We start from the raw sequence: 23,132 nt of genomic DNA, 5'->3' as shown, positions 1-23,132 counted from the left end.
TTATTTTTATAAATTTTATCTATTATTTTATTATTTGCATTTTTTATGTTACAAATTACATTGTATGCCGCTTATAATTATCGTATTTGTCCTTTTATTATAATTATTATTTATTATTACTATTTACATATTTACCTCCCCTATTTTATGGATTGGTATTTTAATCATGTATATAATAATATGTGAGGACAACTGCCAACTGGTACATTTGGTTGAGACCAACTAGTGCATTTCGTTATAGGTAGTTGGAAAAAGGGGGGAATTGATATAAAATAAGGTACTTTTGAGGGCAATTATTGGCACACGCCCCTTGAGTGATTTCACGGTTTTGAGAACTAGCGAGGAGCTCAGGAGCCGCATTTCGTGTGCACACAGAGAAGTGGTCTGTTATATGTAAGTATAATTATCAAAGTCGAAAACAAATGATAAAAATTCATTATCAACAACCTAGCCGTATACACGTGCGTCGTGCACAATATAAATATATATATATATATATATTATCATGTATAAGTAATTAGTATGTATGCTTAAAACTATTGTCGACTAATATTTAACAGGCTAATTACCAACAAGGGGGAAAACCACTACACTTTGTTCGGTGTTCGCACCTATATAATAATTATTAATTGCATGATACCTATATATAATAATAATAATATATATTATATATATATATATATATTTACAGGGCAAGTGTGTCTAAAATATTTTTGTAACTGAGTGACTGCATCGATGGATTCAAATTAAGTGATTGCGATATATTCTCCTATCTGGGCCAGAGTAGCAGTGTGTACGTCTGAGGAGAAACGCAGGCGCTAGGGCCGTGTCAAGTGACAACAGAAACAGTCGTCACTCAAGCTATCCTTATTTATCTTATTTCATGTGTATTACTTCTTATTGCATTAACTAAACAGATTGTAAATATTTTCCAACTAATAACATATTTATAATATTTTATGTATTATGCTTCTGTCGTATTGAATAGTTTAGTAAAAAATGATATTTTTAGATATTCTAGTTTTATACATTTTATGTATTATAATTTATATAAGTTTACAAGTTTTGAATGTTTATTATTTAAATACTAATACAAGCTATAATTTATCACAGAATCTGTTTAAACTATTAGTTAAATTGGTAATAAATTAATTTTTATTGAGTATAACATTGAGAAGAAAAGACTTAAAACATTTCAAAATTGTTTTAGATCATAACCCAGAACTTATTTTAAATCATTCAATCCATAGCATATGATAAAAAAAGTACCGGCTAAGTTATGCCAAACTTTTTAAAATAATTAATTATTAAATATCATTAATATGTATACTCATGGATACTATTAACATAATGTCATGAATTTTAATCAGACTATAGTGTAAAAATGATTCAAAATAAATAAAATCATTTTATAAGTTTACCAAATTTTGGTTTATTAAAGAATGGTTCACAAACCAAACAATAATAATAATATAAAAAAAGAAACAACTGTGTATATATATTATATGTGTATTGATAATGGCTGATAACAAATCATCACAAAATTGTATGTAAATACAATTTATACTCATACTTTGTTATGAAAATTGTTAACTTATGATATTTATAATAACAGAGCAATGTACATACAATTGTGGTAAAATTCCTAATAAATGCCAACAAGGAAACAATAATACATATATAAAAATGATTATTTTAGATACACAAGATGGTCAATGGTTTCTACTTGGCTGCTTCTGCAAGTTCACGTTCTACGATGGCTCTATACTCATTGAAACCACCTTCAATGCTCTTAACACTTCCACCTCCGCAAACCCATAGTTCTTTACAAACCATACGTATTAAGCGTTCGTCGTGAGATACAAGTATTAAACCGCCCTAAAAATAATTTATAAACATTAAACAATTTATTTGTCCAAGTTAATATATTGCAATAAGTAATTCAACAAATATGCTACCAGGGTGTTGAAAAAAAAGGAAATTTATAACTTGATTCTTGATTTAATTTAAAGCTATTTGTGTGGTTATGAATTAATTTAAAAATTGATTTCAATAATTAAGACACTATTTGTAATTTATTTTCCAATTTTCAGATTGAAATATGAATGTATTTATATTTAAGTACTAAATTGAGGAAATACATTATATTGGGTTCATCACACCTACATATTTAGGTTAAAAAAATAATGATTAAGATATTGATTAATATTTTTGTAATCAGAAATTAAAATACTGAGATAATTTTTTATCAATAATTTAAAATTAGATTTATGGTATTTAAAGTAGTTGTATTAATCAGTTCACTTCTGTTTAGATGATAGAAAGTTTTATACATTCGCAAATTGTCAAAAAATTTAATTAGTTAGAAAAGTTTCATAACAACTCAATACAATTATCCACTCCAGGTTTCTAGAAGGTTGGATAATACAATATGACTCACTATTGCTGGATTAAAGAAATTACAGTGTCTTAAAGATAAAATGTTTAAATAAAAAATATTTAATAAATACATAATGAATAATTAACAAACTTACTGTATATTTTTGTATAGCTTTGCCTAAAGCTTCAATTGTTTCAATATCTAAATGATTGGTAGGTTCGTCAAGTACTAGAAAATTTGGATTGGACATGCACATTCTTGCAAAAGCTACTCTCGATTTCTGACCTCCAGATAAACTACCAACACTTTGTAATGCCAAATCACCTGATATACCAAAACCACCTAATTGACGTCTATATTCTTCAATGGATTTACCTAGTAACAAATTTAATTGTAAATGAAGTATAAAAATTTTCTAATCTTGTTCAAATAATAACAAACCTGAAAAGGAAGATTGTAATAGTTCAACAGAAGAAAGATTCATTTCTAGTTGGTCAACATGGTGCTGACTGAAGTAACCAAACTTCAAACTTCGATGTACATTTCTAACACCGGCTGTAGGATTTAAAATTCCCATAATAATTTTTAATAATGTCGTTTTACCGGCTCCATTATCACCCACCTAATAAACAAATTAAATTAAGAATATTATAAAAAACAATGATCAAATTATGATAAATAATGACTTTATAGGAATTTGCTAAGGTGTTATGACAACGATGCTCATAATTTAGTATCAATAAAATAAAATATACTGTGACTGGTAGTACAGTATAAAATAGTAATATTTAGGAAGTGTGGAATTTTTTTAATCAGCAAAGTGAACATAAAATACACATAGAGTATTTTGGTTCGATATACATTAAATAAACATGATAAATTAAGTTAAATAGTGAAATTGTAGGTATTTAATAACATAAATGCAGTGATATACCAAATAAATATTTAACTTACAATACAAATTCTAGATTCTAATGTAGCTCCAAGGTTAACATTTTGCAGAACATTATTACAACCAGGATATGCAAATGAAATCTCATTAAGTTGTAATATGGGAGGTGACAATCCTTCTGTTTCTGGAAATCGTAATACAACTTCTACTTCTTTCTCAATAGCTTTTAATTCAGGTCTAAAGCAATATTATATACATGAATGATTAACTAAATATTTACATGAAACTTATACAAAAATAATATTACTTACAATTTTTCAAGCATTTTAATTTTACTCTGAACACTAGAAGCACGATTAGCATTGTATCTAAATCTATCAATAAACTCTTGAACATGAGCTCTATGAGCATTTTGTGCTTCAATTTCTCGTTGTTGGTTTTTAAGTTTCTCATTTTTGGTTTTTTCAAAAATTTCATAATTACCTCGGTACGTATCAATGCGCTAAATATACAACTTTATTAACTTTTGACATTAAAAACAATTTAAATATTAATTACCTGTGAATGTAGATGTAATATGTCAGTGGGTACAGTGTCTAAGAAATGACGATCGTGAGATACTACTAGTAATGTACTTTGCCAAGTTTGTAAATAATTTTCTAACCATATAATTGCTTTCATATCCAACATGTTCGTAGGTTCATCCAGTAATAACAAATCTGGTCTATTTAAATTAAAAACATTAAATAATATTATTTATTGATGAAATTCAAGGGTAATTTGTATTTTTTTATTTAGTTCTAATTATAAGATATTTTAATGGGTCATGCTAAATTATTGGTAAATAGTAGATACTAAATAAGATAATAGATAATAATATAATATCCTTTTAAATTTTGATATTTAGTTTACATATATATACTTTTGATGATTTTAAGATACTTACTTTGAAAAAAGTGCTCTTGCAAGAGCTAAACGCATACGCCATCCTCCAGAAAAATGTTTAGTTGCTTTTTTTTGCATATCTGGGTTAAAACCCAAACCATCAAGTATGACACTTGCCCGAGCTGGGGCCTTATCAGCTTCTATGGCACTTAATTGCATATATATTTCGCTTAATTCAGAAGATAATTCAGCACTAGACGTAGACCTAAGAATAACATTAGATTATTGAATACCTATTTGTTTTGTTTTTTTTTTTAAAATTATTTAGGTTTAAACTTTAAAGTTTAAAGTTAACTTGTTGTCTTACCCATTAGCAATCAATGTATTAATTTCTTTTTCTCTAGTTAACAAACGATGTCGAACAAAATCACATTGCAGTACAGATTCTAAAGCAGGTGTATCATCACCAACAACTTCTTGTTCAACATGTAATATTGATATATGAGATGGGATTCGCAATTGACCACTAAATTATTCAACAAAAATATTAAATACAATGATCACTTTGAAACTAAAATAAAATAATAATAAAAATATTATATTGATATATTTTAACAAACATTGTAATTGATTATTCTATAAATGCAATTTATAATTACAATATGCTTATGATAGGTTGATTAATAATTTACAGTTATGTAAGTATGGGTGTATACATTTCATTTCCTGAGCAGAGATAGTTGAGATTAAAGCCTGAATTTACTCAAAAACCAAAGTCTTGGGTAATGTAAAATAAACGATAATCAAAGTTATATGATTCATTAAATAACTTTAGATTATTAGAACTGTATAATAAAAAACTTACCCTGAAATCATTCTTAATAGTGTAGTCTTCCCAAGACCATTTCTTCCAACTAAACCGTATCTTCTACCACATGCTAAAGTTACATCTGTATTCTGAAGCAATATTCTAAAACACAAACATTAGATATTTAAATTAAATATAATAGTATAAATTAGTAATTAGTAATAAATAATTTTTAATTTTATAATAACAGAAAGGTTAAACGCATTAAGTAAAATACATCAAATTCTATATACCTGTCTCCATAAGCAACATCAAAATTTTCTATCCTTATATCTTGAGCTCGATTATTTCCTTTAGCTTCCAGTTTTGCTTCCTTTTTACTTGTTACTTGTGAAGCAGTTGCAGCATCCATTTTACTATTTACTACACTCATAGTTCCTACGCCTTTAATAACTTGCTCAGTCCGTTTATCTTGTTTTTGTTGCAATTTTGCTTGAGCTTTCTCCAGTTTTTTTTTATCCACTTTCTTATAAAATAAAATTAATAAAAAAAAAAATAAAAGTTCTATTATTAATAATCGGTTATCAAAATATAATCAATTTTTTATATTTTGCAATCTTAAGGCATACGTATAAAATAAACATACCAGACTATCGTCTCTTGAATTAACCCATATACTTTTGATTTCCATATCGTTATCTTCCAGATCTGCTGCCATAGAAGCTAAATGCACTGGAGCATCCAGAATTTTTGTATGACCATTTCTTATTACATTGTCATCAGAATGAGGTCGCATAAAATTTAATAATTTTGAACAGATTCCTCTAAAATAATGAATTCAATATCACTAGTATTTTCTCAATGTGCAATATTTAAATGTAATCATTATTTTGTTTTTCTATGTTGTACCTGATATCTGATTCGGACTTATTTGCTATTTCCTGTAATACTTCACCAATTGCTTCAAATATATCTTCAGAATCATGGAAGTCCTCAATTCCATTTTGTAGAACACCTGTAACCATAATGCAATATTCATGGGTAAAAATGTATATAAAGTGTACAAAATCGACAAATTCATACAATAAAATTACATTCGAGAATGTCGAACATTTGTGTGCACACAAGTTCTTAGTATATTACCTTCTATATATTGAAACATCTCTATATCAATAGAGGGGAATTCGGTTTTAATAAAATCTTTACAATGATCCATCTCTTATACTTAATAAATTATACCTATCTAAATTATTAACTAATTATTCTAAATAGTGTATTTTGAGTATTAACGGACGTGTGTTTGGCATAATTTCAGCATACGAAAGTTATATTTATTTTAAAATAACATAAATGTAATTAAACAATAATATACATGATGTTGATTGTTGAATAATCTATATTCCAATTTGATTTTGTTTTTTTTTGTTTTTTGGAAACTCAACTAATCAATGCTCATGCTCAATGAGACTATGTACTGTCATCTGTCGGTCTGTCCACTTTGTAGCAGCTGGCGCTAGAGCGGACGTACCTGCTATCACAAATCAAACTGTACAAACTAGAAATTTAAAATGAGAAATGACAAGTTATTCGTGACTAGAATAGAGTCGTTGGCAACACTGACGGTAGAGAGTATCAGTGATTATTGGCGGGAGCGAAACTGAAAACTAAGCTAATAGACAAGTTTAACATTAAATTCTATACTCAATCAATTGAAAATCGAAATAATAGTTTAAACTGTTTTAAGCATTAACCAAGGTGAATGAACCGTGAATAAGATACGGTAAGATGGAAACGTTGATATGCAACTCTATAAAATTTATTAAAACGTTAAAGCAGCGAACTGCATTATTTGTTAGTTTTTCAAAGTTTTAATCTATAGAATTATATTATATTTCTGTGCACATCCCACCAACTATCAAATTTACCTGACATACGTAAATAATTTAATGTTATCAAATCAAAAAAAAATAATTACTCCATATTTCCATCCAATCATGGCCTCGGAGGCTCGGACACAAATAGATACACAAACACAATCTGAAGACAACAGAATTAAATATTAAATCAACTTTTATACAATACTAGTAGTTAATCCAAATTCATTGCTTTTTTTTTTATTTAATGAGATTTTAATAGAAATTATTGTATCTCAAAAATTATTTGAAAAGTGATAAAATACAAAAAGTGAAAAAAAAGTTATGACTATTGCCAGTGCCGGGGCGGGCAGTGCGTATAATTTGGACTTGGAATATTTTACTATATAACAGCGCGAAGACTGAAACTACAGCTATCTGTGAGAAGATATTTAAGGATATTGTTTATACTTGAGGCATAATATTTTTGAAAGGTTATCCCATTCTAATATTCAAAGTTTCTTGATGAATTGATGATGTAGAGGGCTTAAATTAAATCAGAATAAAAATAACACGTAAGAGAAGTTGTTGATGAAGCTAGCCTACAAGTCAGCAAACTCATTTATTCTGACTTAAATTCTACGACTATCACATTAATGTTACTACTTAAAGGCTTATAGCAAATATAAATTATTAATTTCTTATTAAAAAAAATTATCCCGTCTATGTATTATAGAAATTATTATTTATATTTTTTTTTATCATAGTATTATTTTTTCTTGCATGCTATTAATACGTTTATTTTCGCTGTATTATTTCCTATCAAATCCACCTATCAAACAAGTTATTATTTTTTTATGTTTTTAATTCAATACATTTTTAAGCAGGAAACATACTTTAATCTTAAATATTTAGAGGGGTTTCTGGACATCTGGTAACAAATTTCAAACTTTGAGAAGATAAAAAATAAAATAATTCTCTGACTAAGATACGTTTTTTTTTCAATGTAAAATGATGAAAATTGTTATTACTAATTTTCTAAGTCAAAAAGCTTGAAATGCAATAAAAGGTTCCTTATATAATTTTAAATTTTCCCTTTCGCAATTGAAATATAATATATGTATAATATTTAAAAGAAAAATACATATTTTTTTTATTAATATTTGAAGCACAAATTATTCGTTAAGATTCAAATCACTTTAATTTTAATTCCAAAAACTACAAGGTTTGATACAATATTTTTTATGAGTTAGGTATTTATCTACAGTAATTTAATAGTAGATACTAGGTATTGAACATACATAGCACAGTATTTTTTTTTTTTAGGCATTTGAAGGAATTTGTTTACGGGATTCGATATCTAAACAAAAAAAGCTACCTATATAGTTATATTAGCCATATAGGGACTTTTAAACAAATTTTATTTGAACAAAATGATTATAAATTAACCTATACTAGCTAATTGATAAAAATATTGTTAGAAAATTATGCTTTAAACTACTGTTTGTTATAATTAATTATTTTTTTTTAAATAATACAAAACTTTAGTTTTAGAAGATAGTTTAAAAAAATTTTAAATTACTTTTGATTTTTATAGTTTTTGAGAATTTTTCAAAAAAACTTTTGCGTACAATAATACAATTTAAATTGAAATAACGTTTATTAAAATCTCTTTGTATAACATGACTATATATAATCCACTTATAAAAGATTTAAGCTACTTAATTTTCGATTTCAAGTTACGTTATTACCTACCTACTTATCATATTAAAATTATTTGTATTTTGTTGGACATCGAAGTTCGATTTGGTATCTGAGTGTCCGATTCATAAATGATGATAGCATATATTGTTTGCTGATAAACGACAATAATATTATAATGATTTCACGAAAACTAGAGTTATATATATATTAACTATTTTATTAACATTATTATAATCAATAAAATAATAATGGATTATATTTAGATAAAAAAATAGTAACTTTTAATTTTTAAATTAGCTTGCTAGGGGTGCTAAAATAAATTAGGTTATGCTTAATTAAACCAATGTCCGAGTCGAATGTCTAACAATCGATCTCTACATATTTGTACAATTTCACAAACAACTGATGATTATAAAAGTAAATACGCTTTCTATTGCTATTCACGATCTCACACAGATATAATATTAGGCACAAGAACTTAATAATTGTTAACTTACAGTTACATTACAAATAGACTTTATAATGTATAAATATATAACAGTTATACTTATAACCTATTTAAATGCATTTCATATTATACTTACTAAATCGTCCAAATCTTAATTTTTATTTTGTATTTCTTTTTCTATGCATTTAGTGATCAACAATAATTAAGACTGTCATTTAAAGAACATTATAGAACAATGTCAATGTAATTTAGCTGTTATAATTATATTTTAATCACATTAAGTTTAAGTTTATATATAAGTGCAACTGTGCAAGAACAAATATGGTCGTAACTCGTTATACAAAATTTGAAAATTTTAAGATACTCGTATATAATATACGTAAAACCTTAACAACATTTCATTACCTCGAGTGTTTACTGTGGAGTTGAATGATACTATTTTTGTGTTTGTTTTCAATCAGTTCATTAATTAATACATTTTAAGTATAGCAAAATGTGGAATTCATCTGTATGTTTAAAAGGTAAGCAGTTGCAGTAATAAAGATTATATTATAACTTGGTAATCACTAATCAATTAGTTTAGTGTTAGTGAGATCCTTTTAGAGTATAGCAAATAATAATGCGTTTCTGCTCCCGGTAATCAATATACCAGTTTGGCTCTTGTCGTTTCGTTTATGAAAACGCTCTACATAAAGTAATTCTAATTCACGCTATAAAAAATTTAAATATTCTTATATTTGTCCCGGGTGCCTAGAAGAAAAATTGTGAATTTATTAATATGATAATGTTGAAGCATTATACGTAGGTAATGCACTTTTTATCTGGAAATTATTTTGTACGCTATCCATTTAAATTTTGCGATAATTTTTCAGGTAAGATAATGTTGATTGTCATTTGTTTATGCGTCGTATTGCGGAATACAAATTGTCAAACGCATAGACCCAACAACTTCTACCATGGATACCCCGAAGTGCAACAGAATCCATCAGCTGGTAAACCATACGGTACTGACAACGTCAAAAATCATGGAGGTGGTAGTTATTATCCGTTACCGGATGTAAGTGACAACGACAACAAAAAATGGCAAACCCTCGAGTCATCAGTGCACCATCATGGCGACGGATCTAATGTAGCACCTGCAGTACCAGGACTAACCGACATAACCGCAGTCGCAGTTAAAAGTGGTAGTCCGGTCGTCGTCAGTGGTGGTAGCTTGGTGATTAGACCGTCAGCCGGAGGTTTCGTCGTGGACGGCGGTGGTGGCATAGGGATGTTAGGCGAACCGGAAGCGGCTGGAGTACAGCTGAAACAGCCATTATCCGTCGGGCCGTATGACTTGGCTAGCGATGAAGTATTGCACTATGGCTCACCACCTCCACAGCATCATCAGCAATTCGGATATCCGTTTTTCCACGCTTCCGGGCTGCTACAGCGGCTGTTGTTCGGCAAGGCGATATTCGGACCGTCACCGTTGGACGGATACTCGCCGTTGTGCAGCCGGTTGACGGCGGTCGGCCGATTTCTTCTGAACAAGGTGTTTGAGCCGTTATTTGCCACCGGCTTCTTCATGGCTGCATCGTATCTATTCCGAACGTCAGTGTTGCCCAGGATAGCGCATTACATTCATGTGTACGCCATGCTGAAAGATCACGTGGACGACGGCCGGTTCGTAAACGGTCGTCAGATATCAGGATATTTGGACATTCTGACTGCGGCAGTGAACGACACGGTTAACGACGACAGACCGTGTTTACAGAGAATTGTCTGTGAGGCCGGACTTCAAGTGGCCAGGAATCCTGTAGCTCGTTCTGTTCGAAGGTAATATGTCGTATACCATGATTAAATACCATATTACTATGTAATTAGTAATATATAGGGCGATTCACTAAGCATGCCCACAAGCACCATTTTTTTTCAATACACGATTGTTCAAAATCTTATTTTTTGATAAATTTAGTCCTTATTTTACTTATGTTCAAAATAGTATATTTTAGTTAATTAGTATATTAGTAGATTAATAGTGTATTTTTATAAAACACATAAGGCTCGTTTCACATAAGCGCGTACTGTACGCGCACGTTTTTAATTTAGATTGATTAAGTTCATATGCGCCATACCGGCAAGGGAAACGCGCCATCGTCGGAGTGGTATTTAACCAAAGTAACCGAAAACACGCTCATACGATACGTCGCGTCGTATGATACACGCCCATGTAAAACGATTTATAATACATCGACGCGTATAAATATATACAGAGTGATATATACCTGTGTAGTCGATACCGCATACAACAAATTTAAATCGTTGTTGCGGACTGTCAAATTGTCAGTATTACAAGATTGGTTTAGGTCACGCAAGACAATATTATGTTTGAAATCAATAATTCTGTACTATATATAGTATATTATAAATAATATTAATAAGTGGATAGTGCGTATATCGTCTATACATTGTGTGATTATATAGCTATATTGTTATTTATATTTTTACCCTGTTTATTTTTTAATTTGCAGCATGGTCAAAACAATTATGTCAGAACATGAATTGGTGCACATTTTCAAAGAATCATTAACCGGGTCTGTTTTTGGCTGTAGTCAATATATGTGTAAAAATTATGCAAACATGTTTTCATTTAATTCAATTAATGCATTAAAATGAAATGCATTCTCTATTTAAACATTTTAAACTTTATAATTATTTAATTTATTGTTATTTATTATCGAACTACATTAATATGTGTAAACACTTCAATAATACATCGTTATATATTAAATTATTAATACAACATTGTATAAGTATATCGTATAATGTACACTACTATATACATTATACTCGTATATTATGTAGACTTTGTAGACATTATATACCTAGGTATATAATAAAGTTTCAATTGTTTATCAGCTATACAAAACTACACATCCATCGACAATATTATATAGACTTTATTTTATTACTTTTCCAATTTATTAAAATCAAAGATATTCATTCATTTTAAAGTTTTTCCATATTAGATATTATATATTTAAATTTACAACTGATATATCATATTAAGTATCACATATGCAACTTCCGTTTATTTAATTATTTTAATTATACAACAATTTTATGCAACAACAATTTAACATATATTATATAATATTTTATGAATTGTATGATTTTATGGCAATGCGCCGAGTTCTATAAACTGAGTTTTCATTATATAAGATTGTGTCTCGGTATCACGGAAAAAGGCTTAATAAAACTATTCTATAAAACATCAAGTTCTTTGGTTAACTGATTCTTATAAAATCGACTATAATGTATTATAAATTTAATTTAAGTTTAATATTATTTATTTTATTACATTATAATATTATTTTTTTTTCACATTTTTATGTTACTGTTATTATTTTTATGAATAGTATGAAAAAAATGCGTTTAAAATAGTATGAAAAAAAATGCGTTTAAAATAATATGTAAAATGTTTATATTTTATTTCACTATAATAATGCGGTGTTAATTTATCAAGTATTTATATTTACACTTATTACTGAGACTTATTATTCATTCTAATAATACTATTTATATTAAACAAAATGATTAATCACTCATCATTTTCATCTCACTCGTGATTTCAACACTATAATACAAAACATGCAATCTTTTAAAATTAAAATACCCATTCACTTACATATTATGCGCCTTGGCACCATTATAAGTATATTTTATAAATTTATATATATTAAAAGTATGTTGTCTCATAAAAACTTAAACCCTGTTATTACGGTAAATTATTTTTGTATAGAAATTATAACTAATTAAAATCATTAATATTTTGTATAGAATTGTAAAAATAATTATTTTTGTACAAAAGCGAAAATTTTTTTTTTGGAAATTCAATATTTTTTTAAAGTGTATTCAAAATTACGCCAGTACGCTACTGAGTAATGAGTATAGTATAATATTAAGTAGATATAATATTTAAAATCTGTGTTTCAATAATTGTGAAAATTAAAATAAAATTGAAACAATAAAATAAATGGATCCTCGACAGGAATGTAGCTAAATTGCATATACACGTCGCCGTGTTATTATTATTTTAGCTTTATTACTACATATAATATATTAATATTCAAGTTATATGAGATGACCATGGGTGTAGCAAGGTTTTCAACTTAATATTGTGGCGTATTGAGGATTTTGTAAAGAGGGTGGAATGGGTGGATATACGATAGCAAACATATAATTTCTTCGACAGGAGGATTAGGTCCAAATGTTAAGAATTTATAATAATAATAATAATAATTTTATTTAGTTTCCAACTGTAGTTTAACAATTTATAAGAGAAAAAAAATTTACATTACAGTAGTTTATCATTTCCAAGTTAATGGCTGTGCGGAAGTGAGAGTTCATAGCAATATTAGATTAATTATATTTACAATAATAATGTATACAATAAACATAATATGCGAAAAGCATAAACAATATAATAACAATATTGGTTTGTACGTTTTTAAGAATGTCAACGTTGATGTTTCCCAAACGTTTGACAGGGCGTGTGATTTACAGGTTTACTTAACAAGCTAAAACGTATATTACCCAGCCGGCAGCCACTAGTCGATGACTTTGACAAAGTTATCATAGCCGCCAGTGCAGATCCTTAACGACCTTAACCACCTCAATCTTCTTTAAATCTGGTATAAAGAATAGGGAGTTAAAATTAATGAGAACAAGTTCATCCACTGTACCTTCTCTCTGTCAGCAACTTTCTCTCAATATTTATATATAGCTCAATTTATACATTACACTATTACAGTCGTTTCACCACTATAACGAAGGACACAACCGAATAATTTGGATAATCGACTAATAATTATATTTTACTCTAAAATACCAACTAATAGGTAGTTTGTTATAATTTCTATTACTAACTAACAACAGACAACTATTGATAAAACGATAAACGACTAATGACTATAGAAAACGACTAATGACTATATAGAAAAACAAACGATTAACAACTATCGAAAAATAACCAATGAAACACGAATAAATTACTAACGAACAGATTAGTCAACTTATGAAGTTATGCTCATGACCAAAAATAAATATTTATATTTTAAGTCTAACGTATAAATTTGTTTAATTGTCCGTCTATTCATTATACCATAATTAAATATGATATTTTACAAGAAAAAATATTGTAAGTATTTTGTGTAGTATTATTGTATAGTAATAACTAATAAAATACCTTTTATTTAAATAAAGCATAGAAGACAATAGTTATATTAAAATAATTAGGTATTTGAAACTTTCAAATTGAAAGTTAAATGCATTAAAAAATTATAATATACAAATTGTTAAAATCGTTTAAAATTTTTGTTTAAAAATATAAGAATATCTAAATTTTTCCCATTCGACCGATTTATTTTGGCATTTGATATTTCCCCTGCTTTTGAGAATACTCTTTTAGAAAGAACGGATATGGCTGAAATAATTTAATATTTCATTGCAATTTCAAATAATGGACATACCTACCTTGGTATTTACATTGACCGCCATCTTACCTGGCTACCGCACATTAAAATTAAAGTTCAATCATTAAGTAATCGCCTACATTTCCTTCATCCCTTGCTAATTTCCAAAAATATAAAAATACCAAACAAATTATTAATTTAAAAACTATTGCTTGAACCCATCTAAATGTACGGCATCCAGCACTGGAGTGCAGAAAAAATTTCTAATACCAACCGGCGACCGTAACCAAAGAATTCAGTAAAAAATTCTTCGTATCATTTAAAGACCTCCAATCTACGTCTCAAATAAATCCCTTCACTTTGATTTAAAAATATCTACGGTTATGGAATTAGCCAAACTACATTAAAAGCAATACAAGCGCTTCAATAACCGACTCAGTGGATCATTGGCGTAGCCAGAATTTTTTTTCAGTGGCGGCTGATCAATTTTTGTAAAATACAGTTTAAGATTTTTGTTACAATTTGTATAGACCATTAACAATTAAAATAATTTAAAAATTTTCTTAATATTTCAGGGGAGCTGCAGCGCCGTCATCCACCCCCCTGGTTACGCCACTGCAGTGGATCATCCCAATCCCACACTTATTTCTCAAGTTCTCAATTCGTATCAATAATCTAATCTGGTAATCATCAAAATAGATTAAAAAGACAGAAGTTTCGTGACCTGCTCATATATATAAGTATATAATTCATTAGCTATTATAGACAACAATAAAAAATCAATAGTAATATAAGTGCAAACGCATATAAGTTAACTAATAACTATAAATATCTATTAACGAAGTAACTCCACTGGGAGCCCGGGAGGTCTCTTTACTCTGTGGTTCCTGCGTGTTCTAATATTGTAACAGATTGCCTAATGAAAAAATTATAAAAATTAGTATTAATACCTATCAAAAATTCAAAAAATGATACTGACACTGACGAAAAATATAAAACAGAACGTTATCACGAGTGACGGTTTCGCTCTTATCAGACGTGTTTCGTTTGGTCTATAATCTATATACATATATATTTTTGTGACAGAATAATTTATTGTGATTTTGTTATCACTATTACGGACGTTGGAATAACATTGATAATAATTTTTTTTTCACCGTACAAATGGTGAACACACGACAATATTATAAATGTCAATAATATTATAATGTCAATATTCGTATAATTATTATGTAGACGAAGACGACGATACAAAAACACCAAAAAATAATAATAATATGAAACACTATGCACACAGATAATTATAAATAATTGGACGACATTCTGAAGAGCGACGTCAGTGGTATGGCGGAAGAACAGCACTTGTCGTATCCACTGCACGAATGCGTGTTCGAGGGTGACGTACAAAAGTTCGCACGGATGATGAGGACAGAGGATCTGTCGAGAAAAGACAAACACGGTACGGTGGCTTCGCATCTCGTAAAGTATGTGGCTATAGAATATCTTGTTCCTTAATTATATTTGTTGTTGCAGGTAACACGGCACTGCATCTAGCCATCATGCTTGGTCGTAAAGGTAAGTTGGTTAAAGGCAGTGGTTTGGTGACTACGAGTTATTGTCGATAATATACTAATTTATTGTACCTCACCATTCTGCCTGTCGCTCAAGAACATTATATTGATAATACTATTTACTTACCTGAAATACATTTCAGATATAGTACAATTGTTGCTCGCTCACAATGCACCAGTGAAAGTAAAAAACATAAATGGATGGACCCCTTTGTCTGAAGCGATTAGTTATGGAGACCGTCTTACTAGTAAGTTAAAATATTGCTTGATTTAAAAAATATACTTCATTAATATGAAGTAAGATACATATAATTAGTTTTTGACAATTTGTGGTTCATAAATACTATGGTAATGGTGTTTTTATAATTTACTCTGTGATTAATTAATTTATATAATAATATATCATTATATTTGAGTGGCATATCATAAAACATATAGCTCTACTATAACCGTTATTTTATAGACATTATGATGTATTGGTTATTAGATGAACAAATAAAAATATTAATTTATTATTGAAACCATATCATATTCAAATTTAATTGTTAACCCTCATAGTTAACTTGTTTACATTTTAACAATCTACTAAATAATTTTTTTTTAAATTATAATTCATTTGATGGATAATTTAATCTCTTCCAATTTCAAGTTGTGACAGTGTAATTGAATGATGAATAATAATTATTAATTAAAATAACTGATTTAGTGGCGTAATTATTTTACAATAATTTGTGCTTAATAAATTCAACATTGTATTTTGATCAAGTTCAAAGTTTTAGTTTTTTAATTATGTTAAATTTAACAAAACTAAATATTGTTTACTATTTACTTTAAAAGTTACAAATATATTTATACACATTTAATATACATACTAAGATATTCATTTTTAAATTCTTTCTTATAAAGACATGGTATAGTCTTATGTAAGTTGTTTTTGTATTTAAACTGTAACATTATATTTTATAATTTAAACACTTTAAATATATATTTTTTTAACTGTTCTAATTATTAATGAAACTTCTTGTTAGTAGTATGTAGGAATAATTAGGCCTATAATAATTCTAAACATTTTACCAATACATTTTGCATTGTGTTTTTAATTAGTCCTTTAAATGTTAGCATACATATAAAAAAATAACAATCAACACAGAATACATTCCTCACTTTGTTCAGAATCTAATACCCCAAGAGTAATGTGAATTAATAGTATACACCTTATCGAATATTTACGAATATTATTATTTACTTATATAAGAGTGGTAAATTATTTTTTCATATCATGTATTGTACACCAAATGTACACTTTCTTTGATAAATAAGAAGTAAAAGATACAAATAATATAATATACTAAAATTAATTTTTTATTAAATCAAGCTAAAAATGCTCTAAGCATTATTATTAACAATAAAAATAACTATTATTGTTATAAACAATACAATTTGTTTTTACTATACTGCATTAACATTTAAATTTTCTCTTTTTGTTTGTAATTTAACATCTTTATTATCCTGAATTAAAACAAATAATCCAGGAATTATGTCTTCCAATGCAAAGCATGCCATTTGAATTTCTATATTATTACTATTTACCACTAATATTTTGAGTTGAGTTAGCTTTTGAAGACCAGCTATACCAGCAGCTGTTACTTGAGGACAGTTGGAAATATCCAAATATTCCAAATTAGGTATTGCATGCCCTATGTAATCTAAGCACCAATTGTCCAGAACTGGGTTATTTCTTAAATTTAGCCATTTCAATTTAAATAGATTTTTAAAGTTTTCTATTCCTTGGTAATACAACTTTAGATCTGCAGCATCAATAGCCTCAACAAAGTAATTTGGGTCGTAAATTTGTGGTAAATTTACATGGTATTCTTCTTTTTTATTAGTCCATTTAATAAAGTTATTCTGTCCTCGAAATCTAATTGCACCACCTCGATAAACAATAAAATGTGATGCAGCTATATCACTTCCTAGTGATTTTACTCGTTCAGGTACATAACGTTGATTGTACTTGTGAAATTCAATTCTTTTACTTTTATACCAAGAATATATGCTTTTCATAGACCAATCATAATTCATGATACGTGAAGGCCCAAATTTATAGTGAGGTGTTACCCATTTAGCAAAAGAACTTGCTTCTGTATGTTTTTCACTATTATAGTTTTGCTTCACTAATTTTTCATATAAAATCTTGTTTTCATCTTTGGTTAAATCATTTGAATTTGAATTGAATCTTCTACCAGGAAAAACTTGCTTTGAACATAGCGGCATTAAATTTCGTACACTATTCATTTTTATAACTTTAATTATTGCAATTTAGCTCACGATTATATTTTTTTATGTAAACTAAGTATAATATTGTACTAATTATTATAAATGTTTATAGAGAGATACATACTTCACATTGTACACAGATTTAAATATTCACATTAAAATAAAAAAAAGTTTAATGATTAGTTAATTAAATAATTTAATTAATAAAGTAAAAATTAAATTCTAACTTAAATTGTTGACTGAGGGTGCAACATTAATTTTTATGTGACTTCGGCATTAATATTTTCATAGCTAAATAAAATATGTTAATCACTGATAACGTTGATAATATATTTTCAGTGTTACCAGAAACAAAATATATATGTTTTATTACAATTGGAAAGAGTAGGTAAATAAAATGTATCCATTTTAAATTTTAATTTATTTTGTGAAACTCGATGTTTTAATTTTCGAAATATGTATGGCCTTTTAAGTTTATCTTTATTTTTAAGCTATTTTTACAGTGTAGTTTAACTAGTTAAAGTGGTTAAATCTACGTAGCATACTAACATAGATTTAACCTATGGTAAAAATTGCTGTTGATTATTAATTGTATATTTGCAAATTAATGGATACAATAACAATAAATTCCCAATTTTGTTACACAAATAGACAGTATTAAATTAATGTATTATTCTATATTTATTAATATTGCATAATATTTGTTAAATATATTTTCTTTTAGGGTAGGTATTAATATTACATTACTGTAAATTAAATATTAATTGGTAATAATTTATGCTGAACGAGTTTTTGTCCAGTCTACATGGCAAAACTTTTTTCCAGCATTTATAAATCGTTTGGAGAATTAAACATTAAAACTTATTCAATATTTATTCATTGAAAGTAGTTAAATACTTTATGCAAATATTATGCTTTGAATATTATGAATAGTTATAATTTACAAGTTACTGTTTATCAGTTTCACATAGTCATGACTCATGAATCATGATACAAAAAGAAACCTAATTTTGTTTGAAATATTTTCAAGGTTGATTTTGATATAATTTTAAAATTTGTAAATGCAATAATTCTGATAAACTATAAATTTATATTATTGTATTGACATATTATGTATTATTTAGTATTTATAAACTAATATTACTAGTTATTAACTTATCTAATAAATAATTTAAATTATAAAATAATTATAAGATCAAAAATTACATCTCTTTAATCTTTTTCATGTAAAATAATTTTTTGCATTAATCTATACATAGTTTACTGGAAAAAATAAATAAATGTGATATATTCATTCCTTTAATAAATAAAATAAAATAATGATTATATTATTATTATTATAATATTATTTTTAAATAAATATGTATTTTTAAACATTTTCAATTTTGATTTAGTTATATCATTATTAAAAAAAATGAAACACCAAGCAAGGGAACAGATTGAAGAAAGACGACCTAATTTAGTATCTGCATTGAAACAAGTTGGAGATTTTTATATGCAAATAAAATGGGACTTTCAGAGTTGGGGTGAATATTGATTAATTTTACTAAACTTTGATTTGAATGTTTTGTAAAATATTAATTATTTACTATTTAGTAATAATCATTGACAATTGCTCTTAATTTTTATAGTGCCATTAGTTTCACGAGTTCTACCCTCAGATCTTTGCCAAATTCATAAAAAAGGTACATCGTTTAGATTGGATACAACACTAGTAGATTTTGCAATGAATGATATGAAATGGGAACGTGGAGAAATAACGTTTCTGTTTGATGGTGATGCTAAACCACCACATTCTCTTATTGTCATGGATAATAAAGCTGGCGTCTACCAAAGAGTCAGATATTTAGTAAGAAAATTATTATTTTATATAATTTTATCAATGATGAGAAAAATATGAATATTATTATAATACTAAATTTTAAAGGAAACTGAATCAGAGATTGAAGATGAAGTTGATTTAATGATGAGTACTGATATAGTTACTGCACAGATGTCTACAAAATCAATAACATTTTCTCGAGCCCAATCGGGATGGATATTTCGACAAGACAAAAAAGTATGAATGCGTTTTGTATATCATGTAATAAGCTGAATGCTAGTTTATAAGTATCTATTGTTGAGTTAAAGAAAAAATATTATATTTATTATGTACTCAATGTTTATAATTTATCATGTTTATTGACTTCATTAAATTATATAGTTTTAATAATTCAAAATTGTAAATTCAGGAAACCATCGGAGATTTTAATGCTGATTTTTATCATATCAATGGATTAACATTAGAACAGAAAAAACGAAGAGAACACTTATCCGAAGAAGATCTACAAAAAAATAAAGCAATCATTGAGAGTTTAACTAAAGGAGGATGTGCTATTAATATTGATTGCAATGGGGAAGTAAGTAACTTAATACTTGATGTATGTTTAACTATATAAATGTGAGTTATCCCATTCATTTTATTTTTAAGCCTGTACGACGAGAATCACTTCTTCCTCCAATGCCTGCAATATGCACTTGGAAAGAGTATTTTACATCTCCGGCAGGGCAACATCCACCCTTAGCGAGAGAAATGGTTTTTAAAAACACAACTAGAGGATTTAAAGCAACTGTTGCTATGGTAATATTTTTATCAATTTTTGAACTAAGCTAGATTAATTTTTGCAAAGAATTATTTTAGAGTGATGATTCTTTATTTTTAGAGTATGGATTTCCCTCTATCAGTTGCTATGCTAATGGATGTACTTGAAGTTACTGCTCCATTTAAACATTTTGCTAAACTTCGTGACTTTGTGAATTTAAAATTACCACCAGGGTTTCCAGTCAAATTAGGTATGTTGTGTGAATGGTTTATAATTTTATTGTGGAACAAGATGTATAAAACAAAATGTTTCCTTGGATACCTATAATTTATAGTAATTCAATTTAAATTTATTCATATAGATATTCCAATACTGCCAACAGTGTCTGCTAAGATCACATTCCAGGCTTTTGAGTTTCGCGATGACATAGATTCTGATCTTTTTGAAGTACCAGCAAACTACGTTGAAGATCCATCTAGGTTTCCAGATTTATGACGATTTTTGAGTTCCACAACTTTATCATAAATTTAAAACTATTTGAAGGTGCCATCAAATCATATTATAGTTTCCTCCTAGGTTTACAGAATTACTAAGGCCTGGTGACAATTCATTGATCAACTTAATACACATTATCTGATCAATATATCAATATCAATATATTGTTGTGTTATGCAGACAGCACAACTGTATTCATTGCTTTATGTAACTCTTGCCTTCAAAAATTCTTAAGAGAAAATAATTGGAAATTAGTGACTATTATTATTATTTATTTATTTTTACTTCTCGAAATTTCTTTGTAAAACATTATTTAATTTTACTTATTTAATTGTTGCACAGAGTTTTTTTCAAAAGGTAATGTTTCTTATGAATTTGTTAAAAAATAAGTTAACTTATTTTATTTATTTATTTGTCCTACAATTTCAAATTATATTACTATAATTTTGTTATTTTATTTTTATATTTACTTTATGCATTTAGAATCTGTATTTAATTGCATTTGAAAAGTATTTTTTTATCCTTTCGCAACTACAGTATTTATTGTTCTTGTTTTGTTTTTAAAGGAGGGGGACTTAAAAGTTAGATTGTGTACAATCTATAATTGTATTTTTTTTTTTCATTACTTTGCTGTATACATAAATACACAATACTAGTGTATTAAATTGAATTAGATAATTATTATTATCTAAATTATGTATGTTATTTAGAATATTATTTCCCTATCTCAAGATTGTATACTTATAATTTTAATTATTATTTATTATTATTTTTAGTAGCACCATATTATTTAATTGTGTATTTTTCAACAAGGGGTGATTCATTTTCTTAGTATTAGTTATTAATATTTTGTTTTGTTGAAACATTTCTGTAATTTGCAAATGTTACCTCAAAATTATTTTGAAGAATAAAATTGACTAAGTACCTAAAAAAATATTTTAATTATCATGTTATTATTTGAATATTATGATTTATTGAAATTAAAGTTTTATTTGAGTATTAGTGTATGTACAATATATTGTACAAGTTGAATTAACGAATATTAATTGATAATTTTTATTAAATAAAATATTAATTTATCAATATGTTATGTATAATATATTATTACTAGAAATCAGAATTGAATGCATTTAAATATTCATACTGAGTTTTTATGAGGGTTTGAAATGTTGGAGTTATAAATTATAACTCCAACATTTTATTTTCATATTAAAGCATATTTAAAGATTTAAATAATTTTGTTATACATATAATTTGCATATTTTATGCACTCTTAATAAAAAAAAAACTAATTATTTTCTCTTTCTAAATAACACAATAATTTACATGCTTTTAAAATACTGCATGATCCATAGACTGAAAAAAGAATGTTTATTAATCATTTTTTAGATTCAGATCGGAGTGATGAAAGCATTTATTTTATAATGATCTCTGTGTGTGAATTTTATTCATCAACTTTTGGAGTAGTATAAATGCTTTCAGCTTTCAACTTTTAACTTTAAATTTTTGGTAGAATATAGTGGATTCTTTATAGAGTTAAATTTTAAAAGTAATAATTTTTCAATACTTCTCAAAATAACCAAGTAAAATAAAACTCTGTGTGTGATTGATGTTAAGTGGGTCACTGTGACTTGATGTATTAAATTTAAATTCAATAAAATATTGTATATAAAAAATAATTCTGAGCAAAGACAGGTTATCATTTTATTTCACATCATATATTTGTATTCAAAAATGAGCAATCAATGTATTGACTTGATCAAGTTTTTTGGTGTATGAGT

The 23,132-nt window shown here is 27.1% G+C and overlaps 4 protein-coding genes across 5 annotated transcripts; 2 read left to right on the top strand and 2 right to left on the bottom strand.

Annotated features, from left to right (window-relative positions):
- Window positions 1-1,493: 1,493 nt before the first annotated feature.
- LOC132916948 (ATP-binding cassette sub-family F member 3) lies at window positions 1,494-6,453 on the bottom strand. Its single transcript, XM_060977419.1, has 13 exons — window positions 6,109-6,453; window positions 5,875-5,980; window positions 5,612-5,789; window positions 5,259-5,491; window positions 5,023-5,127; window positions 4,525-4,683; window positions 4,219-4,422; window positions 3,831-3,996; window positions 3,584-3,774; window positions 3,335-3,509; window positions 2,822-3,002; window positions 2,535-2,755; window positions 1,494-1,878 (listed from the first exon to the last, which is right to left on the bottom strand). The coding sequence occupies exons 1-13, from the start codon at window positions 6,179-6,181 to the stop codon at window positions 1,723-1,725; spliced, it is 2,148 nt and encodes a 715-aa protein (XP_060833402.1). The 5' UTR covers window positions 6,182-6,453; the 3' UTR covers window positions 1,494-1,722.
- A 3,206-nt stretch (window positions 6,454-9,659) lies between these two features.
- On the top strand, window positions 9,660-11,886 carry LOC132932447 (uncharacterized). The gene is made up of 2 exons (XM_060998827.1): window positions 9,660-10,788; window positions 11,484-11,886. Exons 1-2 carry the CDS (start codon window positions 9,779-9,781, stop codon window positions 11,626-11,628), a joined length of 1,155 nt encoding a protein of 384 aa, XP_060854810.1. The 5' UTR covers window positions 9,660-9,778; the 3' UTR covers window positions 11,629-11,886.
- Window positions 11,887-15,567: 3,681 nt separating this feature from the next.
- On the top strand, window positions 15,568-22,293 carry LOC132917385 (ankyrin repeat domain-containing protein 13C). 2 transcript variants are annotated; one of them, XM_060978101.1, is made up of 10 exons: window positions 15,568-15,885; window positions 15,960-16,001; window positions 16,141-16,245; window positions 19,669-19,800; window positions 19,906-20,123; window positions 20,202-20,333; window positions 20,506-20,673; window positions 20,745-20,894; window positions 20,977-21,106; window positions 21,218-22,293. In XM_060978101.1, the coding sequence occupies exons 1-10, from the start codon at window positions 15,771-15,773 to the stop codon at window positions 21,349-21,351; spliced, it is 1,326 nt and encodes a 441-aa protein (XP_060834084.1). In that variant the 5' UTR covers window positions 15,568-15,770; the 3' UTR covers window positions 21,352-22,293. The 2 variants fall into 2 exon arrangements, with proteins under 2 accessions (XP_060834084.1, XP_060834085.1); XM_060978102.1 differs by having other exon boundaries at window positions 15,777-15,910.
- On the bottom strand, window positions 17,339-18,553 carry LOC132917917 (distal membrane-arm assembly complex protein 2). The gene has a single exon (XM_060978914.1). It carries the CDS (start codon window positions 18,290-18,292, stop codon window positions 17,447-17,449), a length of 846 nt encoding a protein of 281 aa, XP_060834897.1. The 5' UTR covers window positions 18,293-18,553; the 3' UTR covers window positions 17,339-17,446.
- Window positions 22,294-23,132: the final 839 nt, after the last annotated feature.

This window comes from Rhopalosiphum padi, chromosome 1 (assembly GCF_020882245.1).
Source record: "Rhopalosiphum padi isolate XX-2018 chromosome 1, ASM2088224v1, whole genome shotgun sequence".
NCBI lineage: Eukaryota > Metazoa > Arthropoda > Insecta > Hemiptera > Aphididae > Rhopalosiphum > Rhopalosiphum padi.
The sequence above is the reverse complement of the archived record's forward strand: the minus strand, read 5'-3'. Positions and strand labels throughout refer to the sequence as shown.

Excerpts from the sequence above, each read along its gene's own strand:
- LOC132916948 (XM_060977419.1), bottom strand. The coding sequence starts at position 6,181 with ATGGATCATTGTAAAGATTTTATTAAAACCGAATTCCCCTCTATTGAT. Across the intron at positions 4,684-5,022 it reads CTATTAAGAATGATTTCAGG|TGGTCAATTGCGAATCCCAT; the intron begins GTAAGTTTTTTA and ends TGAATAATTTAG. Across the intron at positions 3,003-3,334 it reads TAGAATCTAGAATTTGTATT|GTGGGTGATAATGGAGCCGG; the intron begins GTAAGTTAAATA and ends TTTGTTTATTAG.
- LOC132932447 (XM_060998827.1), top strand. The coding sequence starts at position 9,779 with ATGCACTTTTTATCTGGAAATTATTTTGTACGCTATCCATTTAAATTT. Across the intron at positions 10,789-11,483 it reads GTAGCTCGTTCTGTTCGAAG|CATGGTCAAAACAATTATGT; the intron begins GTAATATGTCGT and ends TTTAATTTGCAG.
- LOC132917385 (XM_060978101.1), top strand. The coding sequence starts at position 15,771 with ATGGCGGAAGAACAGCACTTGTCGTATCCACTGCACGAATGCGTGTTC. Across the intron at positions 15,886-15,959 it reads GTCGAGAAAAGACAAACACG|GTAACACGGCACTGCATCTA; the intron begins GTACGGTGGCTT and ends TTGTTGTTGCAG. Across the intron at positions 20,334-20,505 it reads TATTTCGACAAGACAAAAAA|GAAACCATCGGAGATTTTAA; the intron begins GTATGAATGCGT and ends TTGTAAATTCAG.
- LOC132917917 (XM_060978914.1), bottom strand. The coding sequence starts at position 18,292 with ATGAATAGTGTACGAAATTTAATGCCGCTATGTTCAAAGCAAGTTTTT.